Here is a 13,676-nt window from a genome sequence, read left to right as displayed (position 1 = left end):
CTGATTTTGCAAGTATCTTGTTTCCAGTGAATACATGAATGTAGCCTGTGAGATTGGAACAAATATGTTTTACAATGCAACAATCTTGCAATTAAGGTTTAGAAATGCCTGGAGAAATGTATTTTCGTAGAAAAACAGTGATGTTACTACCACACTACCAATAAATATTATTAAACTAGTAAATCTAGTAAAACTAGCTAGTTAAACTAGTAACTAGTGGTTTTCATCCTGATCGTGGAACGATAGACCAGCTCTATACTCTGGGCAGGGTCCTTGAGGGTGCATGGGAGTTTGCCCAACCAGTCTACATGTGCTTTGTGGACTTGGAGAAGGCATTCGACCGTATCCCTCGGGAAGTCCTGTGGGGAGTGCTCAGAGAGTTTTACTATAAAATGCTAGTTAAACTAGTAACTAGTGGTTTTCATCCTGATCGTGGAACGATAGACCAGCTCTATACTCTGGGCAGGGTCCTTGAGGGTGTATGGGAGTTTGCCCAACCAGTCTACATGTGCTTTGTGGACTTGGAGAAGGCATTCGACCGTGTCCCTCGGGAAGTCCTGTGGGGAGTGCTCAGAGAGTTTTACTATAAAATGCTAGTTAAACTAGTAACTAGTGGTTTTCATCCTGATCGTGGAACGATAGACCAGCTCTATACTCTGGGCAGGGTCCTTGAGGGTGTATGGGAGTTTGCCCAACCAGTCTACATGTGCTTTGTGGACTTGGAGAAGGCATTCGACCGTGTCCCTCGGGAAGTCCTGTGGGGAGTGCTCAGAGAGTATGGGGTATCGGACTGTCTGACTGTGGCAGTCCGCTCCCTGTATGATCAGTGTCAGAGCTTGGTCCGCATTGCCGGCAGTAAGTCGGACCCGTTTCCAGTGAGGGTTGGACTCCGCCAAGGCTGCCCTTTGTCATCGATTCTGTTCATAACTTTTATGGACAGAACTTCTAGGCGCAGTCAGAGCGTTGAGGGGATCCGGTGTGGTGGCTGCAGGATTAGGTCTCTGCTTTTTACAGATCATGTGGCTTCATCTGGCCAGGATCTTCAGCTCTCACTGGATCGGTTCACAGCCGAGTATGAAGCGACTGGGATGAGAATCAGCACCTCCAAGTCCGAGTCCATGGTTCTTACCCAGGAAAGGGTGGAGTGCCATCTCCAGGTTGGGGAGGACATCTTGCCCCAAGTGGAGGAGTTCAAGTAAGGAGTCTCGCTCATGAGTGAGGGAAGAGTGGATCGTGAGATGGACAGGCGGATCGGTGCAGCGTCTTCAGTAATGCGGACGCTGTATCGATCCGTTGTGGTGAAGAAGGAGCTGAGCCGGAAGGCAAAGCTCTCAATTTACCGGTCGATCTACGTTCCCATCCTCACCTATGGTCATGAGCTTTGGGTTATGACCGAAAGGACAAGATCACGGGTACAAGCGGCCCAAATGAGTTTCCTCCCTTAGAGATAGGGTGAGAAGCTCTGTCATCCGGGAGGAACTCAGAGTTCGGGCATCTGGTCAGGATGCCACCAGAACACCTCCCTGGGAACGCCTCGGGATCCCCCGGGAGGAGCTGGAGGAAGTGGCTCGGGAGAGGGACGTCTGGGCTTCCCTGCTTAGGCTTCTGCCTAATGGATGGAACTAGTAACGCTGCTATCTATAACGTCACCACTGCCCAACCCTGGCATAGGGAGTGACAAATACTTTCCCTGGTTGATTTGGATTCATGTTATTGGTTGTGTTAAATCCTAAATTGCTTACTGGTAGCGCTGGCATGAAGATCTTCACGTACAACTGAGACAACCTGAAGGGAACATTGACAACAGTGATGGAAAAATTCTTCAAAAAGTGGGAATTGAAAAAGCTGACCTGGCAACCTCTTGCTCCAGTCCTACAGCCAGCAGAATGGACTCAGTGTTGATGAGGACGGCCCAACAGGGAAATAATGCCAGAATCTGAATGAGGATTGCCCTCTGCAGGATCACCCCGACTCTCAGAAGATTGCCACTCCCAAATGTCTAAAACAAGAAAGAATGTTGTATTGATATGTAACCTAAGCGTGACAGGTTGGTGCTTACAGGACCTGAGAAATCAAAGTATCACATGCGGACGCCAGCCCTGTGCCAACAGATATGCCCGTCACATTAACAACCTGCGGATATAAAGAAGAAAATGATGTAGTGTGCATGCAGGTCAGATGGTTTCATCAGAAATGAAGACTTACCGCTATGGCCAGAGCTACACCTGCCAGCTCAACCTTTCCCAAATGGCCACAAAAGACCGTGCTGATAAAACTCACAGCAAAAATCATGAGGTTGGCCAAAATCTATTAAATTGGAGGAAAGGTTCCCAAAATTAGATACAAGTGCACAAGTTCCAGTACAACAGCTGTGGCAAATATGTGCATTTGTCAATAGGATAGGTCTTTATTGTCATTGCACAAATACAAACCCCGTCGGGTCGCGGGGGCAGCAGCTTAAGCAGGGAAGCCCAGACTTCCCTTTCCCCAGCCACTTCGTCCAGCTCTTCCTGTGGGACCCCGAGGCGTTCCCAGGCCAGCCGGGAGACATAGTCTTCCCAGCGTGTCCTGGGTCTTCCCCGTGGCCTCCTACCGGTCGGACGTGCCCGAAACACCTTCCTAGGGAGGCGTTCGGGTGGCATCCTGACCAGATGCCCGAACCACCTCATCTGGCTCCTCTCCATGTGGAGGAGCAGCGGCTTTACTTTGAGCTCCCCCCGAATGACAGAGCTTCTCACCCTATCTCTAAGGGAGAGCCCCGCCACTCGGCGGAGGAAACTCATTTCGGCCGCTTGTACCTGTGATCTTGTCCTTTCGGTCATGACCCAAAGCTCATGACCATAGGTGAGGATGGGAACGTTGATCGACCGGTAAATCGAGAGCTTTGCCTTCCGGCTCAGCTCCTTCTTCACCACAACGGATCAATACAGCGTCCGCATTACTGAAGACGCCGCACCGATCCGCCTGTCGATCTCACGATCCACTCTTCCCCCACTCGTGAACAAGACTCCGAGGTACTTGAACTCCTCCACTTGGGGCAAGATCTCCTCCCCAACCCGGAGATGGCACTCCACCCTTTTCCGGGAGAGAACCATGGACTCGGACTTGGAGGTGCTGATTCCCATCGCAGTCGCTTCACACTCGGCTGCGAACCCGTTTTCATACGAGTTGGGAAATTGTGTTAGATGTAAATATAAACAAAATACAATGATTTGCAAATCCTTTTCAACCCATATTCAGTTGAATATGCTACAAAAACAAACTCATAAACTTTATTTTTTTTTGCAAACAATAATTAACTTAGAATTTCATGGCTGCAACACGTGCCAAAGTAGTTGGGAAAGGGCATGTTCACCACTGTGTTACATCACTTTTTCTTTTAACAACACTCAATAAACGATTGGGAACTGAGGAAACTAATTGTTGAAGCTTTGAAAGTGGAATTCTTTCCCATTCTTGTTTTATGTAGAGCTTCAGTCGTTCAACAGTCCGGGGGTCTCCGTTGTGCTATTTTACGCTTCATAATGCGCCACACATTTTCGATGGGAGACAGGTCTGGACTGCTGGCGGACCAGGAAAGTACCCACACTCTTTTTTTTACAAAGCCACGCTGTTGCAACACGTGCTGAATGTGGCTTGACATTGTCTTGCTGAAATAAGCAGGGGCGTCCATTGAAAAAGACGGCGCTTAGATGGCAGCATATGTTGTTCCAAAACCTGTATGTACCTTTCAGCATTAATGGTGCCTTCACAGATGTGTAAGTTACCCATGCCTTGGGCACTAATGCACCCCCATACCATCACACATGCTGGCTTTTGAACTTTGCGTCGATAACAGTCTGGATGGTTTGCTTCCCCTTTGGTCCGGATGACACGATGTCGAATATTTCCAAAAACTATTTGAAATGTGGACTCGTCAGACCACAGAACACTTTTCCACTTTGCATGAGTCCATCTTAGATGATCTCGGGCCCAGAAAAGCTGACGCCGTTTCTGGGTGTTGTTGATAAATGGCTTTGGCTTTGCATAGTAGAGCTTTAACTTGCACTTACAGATGTAGCGACCAACTGTAGTTACTGACAGTGGTTTTCTGAAGTGTTCCTGAGCCCATGTGGTGATATCCTTTAGAGATCGATGTCGGTTTTTGATACAGTGCCGTCTGAGGGATGGAAGGTCACGGTCATTCAATGTTGGTTTCCGGCCATGCCGCTTACGTGGAGTGATTTCTCCAGATTCTCTGAACCTTTTGATGATATTACGGACCGTAGACGTTGAAATCCCTAAATTTCTTGCAATTTCACTTTGAGAAACGTTGTTCTTAAATTGTTTGACTATTTGCTCACGCAGTTGTGGACAAAGGGGTGTACCTCGCCCCATCCTTTCTTGTGAAAGACTGAGCATTTTTTGGGAAGCTGCTTTTATACCCAATCATGGCACCCACCTGTTCCCAATTAGCCTGTTCACCTGTGGGATGTTCCAAATAAGTGTTTGATGAGCATTCCTCAACTTTATCAGTATTTATTGACACCTTTCTCAACTTCTTTGTCACGTGTTTTCAGCACAAACCCGTTCAAGATGAGACAAACAAACAGTGTACAGGGTTACAGAACAGGAACGCTGATGGGTCGCCACAAGGCGCCCCGTAAAAGATGGGAAAAAAGTCAACGCTGGGGAAGGATGAGTAAAAAAATACAATCTAGACTGGGCTCCTAAGGGGCTAATTGCTCAAAGTGCAATTGCAAGAAATGTAGGGATTTCAACATCTACGGTTCAGAGAATCTGGAGAAATCACTCCACGTAAGCGACATGGCCGGAAACCAACATTGAATGACCGTGACCTTTGATACCTCAGACGGCACTGTATCAAAAACAGACATCGATCTCTAAAGGATATCACCACATGGGCTCAGGAACACTTCAGAAAACCACTGTCAGTAACTATAGTTGGTCGCTACATCTGTAAGTGCAAGTTAAAGCTCTACTATGCAAAGCGAAAGCCATTTATCAACAACACCCAGAAACGCCGCCGGCTTCTCTGGGCCCGAGCTCATCTAAGATGGACTCATGCAAAGTGGAAAAGTGTTCTGTGGTCTGACGAGTCCACATTTCAAATTGTTTTTGGAAATATTCGACATCGTGTCATCCGGAACAAAGGGGAAGCGAACCATCCAGACTGTTATGGACGCAAAGTTCAATAGCCAGCACCTGTGATGGTATGGGGGTGTATTAGTGCCCAAGACACATCTGTGAAGGCACCATTAATGCCGAAAGGTACATACAGGTTTTGGAACAACATATGCTGCCATCTAAGCGCCGTCTTTTTCATGGATGCCCCTGCTTATTTCAGCAAGACAATGCCAAGCCACATTCAGCACGTGTTACAACAGCGTGGCTTTGTAAAAAAAAGAGTGTGGGTACTTTCCTGGCCCGCCTGCAGTCCAGACCTGTCTCCTATTGAAAATGTGTGGCGCATTATGAAGCGTAAAATACGACAGCGGAGACCCCGGACTCTTGAACGACTGAAGCTCCTAAGGGGGCCCAGTCTGTAGTGGTAAAAAACCTCCATAGCAAAGCACATATACATATTACAACGTATATCTCCAGATATCTAGTAACAGAGGGGAGTGGGGGGCCATGGTATCAGGCTGCAGCTCTCAGGCGCTGCCCATCCTTCCATCACCCCTATGGGATTTGCGTGGAGGGTGTTGGATTGTATTATAACCATGCTCAGTGTTGAGACAAATTAATTGAACATGTTTATTATGATTGTCATGTAGGTAAAACATTAGAAACAAGTCCAATCGCTGTCTATAGCTATTAGACTACGTTCCTACCGACTCTTCTCCTCAGTTAATAATAATAATAATAATAATAATAATAATAACTGGGATTTATATAGCGCTTTTCTAAGTACCCAAAGTTGCTTTACATGTAGAACCCATCAATCATTCACACCTGGTGGTGGTAAGCTACTTTCATAGCCACAGCTGCCCTGGGGTACAGTTCTCTTCTGTGTCGTGTATAGGGTTGCAAAATTCCGGGGAAAAAGTTGGAATCTTTCCATGGGAATTAACGGGAATGAATAGGAATAAACATTGAATGCAACATGCTAGATCTTGCAGCATGATTATTAGCTAAAACAACCTGATTTAATGCAAATTCAGTAGAATTTCAACCCCGCACTGTGCATTCCTCCATCACATGTTCAGATAATTCCCAGCATGCTATGCACTACAGCAGGGCTATTAAAGCCACACTAGTGTTTGTCCCTCATAATGTGTACAAAATAATAGGTGTATAAATGACACAATATGTTACTGCATACGTCAGCAGACTAATTCATACTTGCCAACCCTCCCGGATTTTCCGGGAGACTCCCGAAATTCAGCGCCTCTCCCGAAAACCTCCCGGGACAAATTTTCTCCCGAAAATCTCCCGAAATTCAGGCGGAGCTGGAGGCCACGCCCCCTCCAGCTCCATGCGGACCTGAGTGACGTGTTGACAGCCTGTTCACACGTCCGCTTTCCCACAATATAAACAGCTAATGATCGAGGGCGAGTTCTTGGTTTCTTGTTAGGCAGTTTCATTAACGTCCTCCCAGCGCGGTAACAACACACAACAGCAGTCAAGTTTTCGTCTACCGTGAAGCAGTTGGTCTGCCGTAAACAGCAATGTTGTGACACTTTTAAACAGGACAATACTGCCATCTACTGTACATGCATATGTGACCCACCCATAATGTGTCACATTTTTGTGTTGATTTATTTAGTTTATTTTGTGGTTTGAATTCGTTTTTGGAGCTGTCATTACACATTTATCAGTATTCACATTGGTCAGTAGGGGGCAGTAGGGCGTTTCTTCCCAATTGAATGCTATCACCTGCAGACCGGAAGTGTCTTGTCATTCTGATGTGAGCGACCAGTCTGTGAACAATTGAAACGTCCTGTGTGCTTTTTTCCTCCTGTATAACAGGTTAGTTTTGGTGAATCAACTCACTGGATAATATCCATGTGATCTTTATAAGTTTAAGTACACATTCTGATGGTGGAGCCTAACTCTAAAGTGTTTGTGAGTTGTAGTTTGTATTTGTGAATGAATCCAGTGCACAGCTGCAGTCATCAATACAAAAAGGCGACGTGAGTGCGCAATGTTTATATAGGAACTTCTGATCCTAATTCCGACTCCCAAATTAGAGCTCCCGTTTTCTTATTGATTTTATAATGTATATTTGTATAATGTGTGTGTTCTGAAATAGTGACAGAGAATAGAACAAGGATGGACAATTCAACCCTTAACTCAACAATGAGTAGATGAGTGTTATGTGTGTGTATATGTGTAAATAAATGAACACTGAAATTCAAGTATTTCTTTTATTTATATATATATATACATATAGGTAGAATTCACTGAAAGTCAAGTATTTCTTATATATATATATATATATATATATATATATATATATATATATATATATATATATATATATCTTAACCACGCCCCCAACCACGCAGTAATTAAAACTCGTCCGTCAACTTTTAATCAGAAGGGTTCAATCTCTCTCCTGTGCTAGTTTGAAGTCGACACGACAAACGCGCTCAGAGGAGATAATGTTTGAATAAGGTGACCGGTTTTTACAAAACTTTTGTTTTGAAGGGGGAATTGCAAACTTCCTGTTAATTTTTGCTGGGGGTTGTCAATATATGAAATGTAGGTCTAAGTGAGACCTTCATGTCTCTAAGACATTCCTACTGGAAGTTACAGGCAGTTTTGTCTAAGTTTTCTTCCTCGGAGCAGTTGTGTCTGTGTTTTCTTCCTAGGGGACACTAGAGCGCAATTTTGAGTTTTGGGGTTGTTGTTTTTTTTATTACATCGCAATTTTTGCTAGTCCTGATGTGTGTGTCCAGTTTGGTGAGTTTTGAAGCATGTTAAGGGGGTCACATTACAGCTCAAAGAGGCAAAAGTGACAGTTTTTACTAAACTTTTGTTTTGAAGGGGGAATTGCCAACTTCCTGTTGATTTTCCTGAAAGATGTCAATTAATAAAATCTAGGTCTGAGTCAGACCTACATAGAGGTTTTTGTTTCATGTCTCTACGACATTCCTACCGGAAGTTACAAGCAGTTTTGTCTGTGTTTTTTCCTAGGGGGCGCTAGAGCGCAATTTTGATTTTTGGGGTTTGTTTTTTTAATTAGATGACAATTTTCGCCAGTCCTGATGTGTGTGTCAAACAAATATGGTGAGTTTTGAAGCATGTTAAGGGGGTCAAATTACAGCTCAAAGACGCGGCGGAATAATAATAATAATAATAATAATAATAAAACGCACAAAATACAATAGGGTCCTCTGTCCCAAAGGGACATTGCGGTCCCTAAAAATACAAAAATTAGGGGTATTTTATTTGAACTAAGCAAAATTAACTGCCAATAGAACAAGAACATTTGGCTTGTCAAGACTTTCCAAAACAAGTAAAATTAGCTATTCAATGAACCCAAAAATACCTTAAAATAAGTATATTCTCACTAATAACTGTACTACTATATGAGTACGTATTTTCTATTGTTTCATTGAAAATAAAACAGCAAAGTCCATTCGGCTGTCATCTGTTTTAATTATGAGACACAATTTATGTCAATCATAATTTTTATTTTTTTTTGTCATGCTTGAAATAAGAAATTATAACTTTAAAAAAGTAGTTTTATACTTGTGAGCGTTGATGACACAGCTTTGCAACACTTGATATTCTAGTTTCAAGCATGTTTTACTCAATATAGGTCATCACATCTCAGCAACAAGCTGTAATATCTTACTGAGATCATTTAGGACCAAAACACTTAAAACAAGTAAAACACTAAAATAAAATCTGCTTAGTGAGAAGAATGATATTATCAGACAGAAAATAAGCAAATATCACCCTTATTTGAGATATGTCATCTGACTTAGATTTCAGTTTTTGCAGCGCAGACATGACATCACCTGCAACCCAACAAGAGAAAGTGCCTCCAACCAACTTGGGACGGAACCTAAAACCATGTCAGCCATCATTTGACAAGTGGACGTGTGAGTCAATCAATTGACAAATGTCTATTTCATTAATAAAAGAAGTCCCGCACTCCCTCAAAAAATGGTACATTTACTGTAAATGATAGTTGTTGTTTTTTTGTCATGCTTGAAATAAGAAATTATAACTTTAAAAAAGTAGTTTCATACTTGTGAGTGTTGATGACACAGCTTTGCAACACTTGATATTCTAGTTTCAAGCATGTTTTACTCAATATAGGTCACATCACATCTCAGCAACAAGCTGTAATATCTTACTGAGATCATTTAGGACACTTAAAACAAGTAAAACACTCTAACATAAAATCTGCTTAGTGAGAAGAATGATCTTATCAGACAGAAAATAAGCAAATATCACCCTTATTTGAGATATGTCATCTGACTTAGATTTCAGTTTTTGCAACCCAACAAGAGAAAGTGCCTCCAACCAACTTGGGACGGAACCTAAAACCATGTCAGCCATCATTTGACAAGTGGACGTGTGAGTCAATCAATTGACAAATGTCTATTTCATTAATAAAAGAAGTCCCGCACTCCCTCAAAAAATGGTACATTTACTGTAAATGATAGTTGTTTGTTTTTTTGTCATGCTTGAAATAAGAAATTATTACTTTAAAAAAGTAGTTTTATACTTGTGAGTGTTGATGACACAGCTTTGCAACACTTGATATTCTAGTTTCAAGCATGTTTTACTCAATATAGGTCATCACATCTCAGCAACAAGCTGTAATATCTTACTGAGATCATTTAGGACCAAAACACTTAAAACAAGTAAAACACTAAAATAAAATCTGCTTAGTGAGAAGACTTATCTTATCAGACAGAAAATAAGCAAATATCACCCTTATTTGAGATATGTCATCTGACTTTGATTTCGGTTTTTGCAGCGCAGACATGACATCACCTGCAACCCAACAAGAGAAAGTGCCTCCAACCAACTTGGGACGGAACCTAAAACCATGTCAGCCATCATTTGACAAGTGGACGTGTGAGTCAATCAATTGACAAATGTCTATTTCATTAATAAAAGAAGTTCCGCACTCCCTCAAAAAATGGTACATTTACTGTAAATGATAGTTGTTGTTTTTTTGTCATGCTTGAAATAAGAAATTATAACTTTAAAAAAGTAGTTTTATACTTGTGAGTGTTGATGACACAGCTTTGCAACACTTGATATTCTAGTTTCAAGCATGTTTTACTCAATATAGGTCATCACATCTCAGCAACAAGCTGTAATATCTTACTGAGATCATTTAGGACACTTAAAACAAGTAAAACACTCTAACATAAAATCTGCTTAGTGAGAAGAATGATCTTATCAGACAGAAAATAAGCAAATATCACCCTTATTTGAGATATGTCATCTGACTTAGATTTCAGTTTTTGCAACCCAACAAGAGAAAGTGCCTCCAACCAACTTGGGACGGAACCTAAAACCATGTCAGCCATCATTTGACAAGTGGACGTGTGAGTCAATCAATTGACAAATGTCTATTTCATTAATAAAAGAAGTCCCGCACTCCCTCAAAAAATGGTACATTTACTGTAAATGATAGTTGTTGTTTTTTTGTCATGCTTGAAATAAGAAATTATAACTTTAAAAAAGTAGTTTTATACTTGTGAGTGTTGATGACACAGCTTTGCAACACTTGATATTCTAGTTTCAAGCATGTTTTACTCAATATAGGTCATCACATCTCAGCAACAAGCTGTAATATCTTACTGAGATCATTTAGGACCAAAACACTTAAAACAAGTAAAACACTCTAACATAAAATCTGCTTAGTGAGAAGAATGATCTTATCAGACAGAAAATAAGCAAATATCACCCTTATTTGAGATATGACATCAGACTTAGATTTCAGTTTTTGCAGCGCAGACATGACATCACCTGCAAACCAACAAGAGAAAGTACCTCCAACCAACTTGGGACGGAACCTAAAACCATGTCAGCCATCATTTGACAAGTGGACGTGTGAGTCAATCAATTGACAAATGTCTATTTCATTAATAAAAGAAGTCCCGCACTCCCTCAAAAAATGGTACATTTACTGTAAATGATAGTTGTTGTTTTTTTGTCATGCTTGAAATAAGAAATTATAACTTTAAAAAAGTAGTTTTATACTTGTGAGTGTTGATGACACAGCTTTGCAACACTTGATATTCTAGTTTCAAGCATGTTTTACTCAATATAGGTCATCACATCTCAGCAACAAGCTGTAATATCTTACTGAGATCATTTAGGACCAAAACACTTAAAACAAGTAAAACACTCTAACATAAAATCTGCTTAGTGAGAAGAATGATCTTATCAGACAGAAAATAAGCAAATATCACCCTTATTTGAGATATGTAATCTGACTTAGATTTCAGTTTTTGCAGAGCAGACATGACATCACCTGCAACCCAACAAGAGAAAGTGCCTCCAACCAACTTGGGACGGAACCTAAAACCATGTCAGCCATCATTTGACAAGTGGACGTGTGAGTCAATCAATTGACAAATGTCTATTTCATTAATAAAAGAAGTCCCGCACTCCCTCAAGAAATGGTACATTTACTGTCAATGATAGTTGTTGTTTTTTTGTCATGCTTGAAATAAGAAATTATAACTTTAAAAAAGTAGTTTTATACTTGTGAGTGTTGATGCAACACTTGATATTCTAGTTTCAAGCATGTTTTACTCAATATAGGTCATCACATCTCAGCAACAAGCTGTAATATCTTACTGAGATCATTTAGGAGCAAAACACTTAAAACAAGTAAAACACTAAAATAAAATCTGCTTAGTGAGAAGAATTATCTTATCAGACAGAAAATAAGCAAATATCAGCCTTATTTGAGATATGTAATCTGACTTAGATTTCAGTTTTTGCAACCCAACAAGAGAAAGTGCCTCCAACCAACTTGGGACGGAACCTAAAACCATGTCAGCCATCATTTGACAAGTGGACGTGTGAGTCAATCAATTGACAAATGTCTATTTCATTAATAAAAGAAGTCCCGCACTCCCTCAAAAAATGGTACATTTACTGTAAATGATAGTTGTTTGTTTTTTTGTCACGCTTGAAATAAGAAATTATTACTTTAAAAAAGTAGTTTTATACTTGTGAGTGTTGATGACACAGCTTTGCAACACTTGATATTCTAGTTTCAAGCATGTTTTACTCTATATAGGTCATCACATCTCAGCAACAAGCTGTAATATCTTACTGAGATCATTTAGGACCAAAACCTTTAAAACAAGTAAAACACTCTACCATAAAATCTGCTTAGTGAGAAGAATGATCTTATCAGACAGAAAATAAACAAATATCACCCTTATTTGAGATATGTCATCTGACTTAGATTTCAGTTTTTGCAGCGCAGACATGACATCACCTGCAACCCAACAAGAGAAAGTGCCTCCAACCAACTTGGGACGGAACCTAAAACCATGTCAGCCATCATTTGACAAGTGGACGTGTGAGTCAATCAATTGACAAATGTCTATTTCATTAATAAAAGAAGTCCCGCACTCCCTCAAAAAAATGGTAGATTTACTGTAAATGATAGTTGTTGTTTTTTTGTCACGCTTGAAATAAGAAATTATAACTTTAAAAAAGTAGTTTTATACTTGTGAGTGTTGATGACACAGCTTTGCAACACTTGATATTCTAGTTTCAAGCATGTTTTACTCAATATAGGTCATCACATCTCAGCAACAAGCTGTAATATCTTACTGAGATCATTTAGAACACTTAAAACAAGTAAAACACTAACATAAAATCTGCTTAGTGAGAAGAATGATCTTATCAGACAGAAAATAAGCAAATATCACCCTTATTTGAGATATGTCATCTGACTTAGATTTCAGTTTTTGCAGCGCAGACATGACATCACCTGCAACCCAACAAGAGAAAGTGCCTCCAACCAACTTGGGACGGAACCTAAAACCATGTCAGCCATCATTTGACAAGTGGACGTGTGAGTCAATCAATTGACAAATGTCTATTTCATTAATAAAAGAAGTTCCGCACTCCCTCAAAAAATGGTAGATTTACTGTAAATGATAGTTGTTGTTTTTTTGTCATGCTTGAAATAAGAAATTATAACTTTAAAAAAGTAGTTTTATACTTGTGAGTGTTGATGACACAGCTTTGCAACACTTGATATTCTAGTTTCAAGCATGTTTTACTCAATATAGGCCATCACATCTCAGCAACAAGCTGTAATATCTTACTGAGATCATTTAGGACCAAAACCTTTAAAACAAGTAAAACACTCTAACATAAAATCTGCTTAGTGAGAAGAATGATCTTATCAGACAGAAAATAAGCAAATATCACCCTTATTTGAGATATGTCATCTGACTTAGATTTCAGTTTTTGCAGCGCAGACATGACATCACCTGCAACCAACTTGGGACGGAACCTAAAACCATGTCAGCCATCATTTGACAAGTGGACGTGTGAGTCAATCAATTGACAAATGTCTATTTCATTAATAAAAGAAGTCCCGCACTCCCTCAAAAAATGGTACATTTACTGTAAATGATAGTTGTTGTTTTTTTGTCATGCTTGAAATAAGAAATTATAACTTTAAAAAAGTAGTTTTATACTTGTGAGTGTTGATGACACAG

At 40.5% G+C, this 13,676-nt stretch overlaps 1 protein-coding gene across 1 annotated transcript in view; it reads right to left on the bottom strand.

The window, feature by feature from the left end:
* slc47a3 (solute carrier family 47 member 3) overlaps window positions 1-13,676 on the bottom strand; it is a 66,729-nt gene that overhangs the window by 21,658 nt on the left and 31,395 nt on the right. The window contains exons 3-7 of the mRNA XM_061973218.1: window positions 2,206-2,307; window positions 2,065-2,133; window positions 1,851-1,999; window positions 1,743-1,785; window positions 1-45 (exon numbers count right to left, since the gene is read on the bottom strand). Coding sequence (XP_061829202.1) covers window positions 1-45; window positions 1,743-1,785; window positions 1,851-1,999; window positions 2,065-2,133; window positions 2,206-2,307 — 408 coding nt within the window. The remainder of the gene's footprint in view (window positions 46-1,742; window positions 1,786-1,850; window positions 2,000-2,064; window positions 2,134-2,205; window positions 2,308-13,676) is intronic.

The sequence above is a fragment of the Nerophis lumbriciformis genome, linkage group LG17 (genome assembly GCF_033978685.3).
Source record: "Nerophis lumbriciformis linkage group LG17, RoL_Nlum_v2.1, whole genome shotgun sequence".
In the NCBI taxonomy this organism is placed as follows: Eukaryota; Metazoa; Chordata; class Actinopteri; order Syngnathiformes; family Syngnathidae; genus Nerophis; species Nerophis lumbriciformis.
This window is presented reverse-complemented; position numbering and strand designations above follow the sequence as displayed.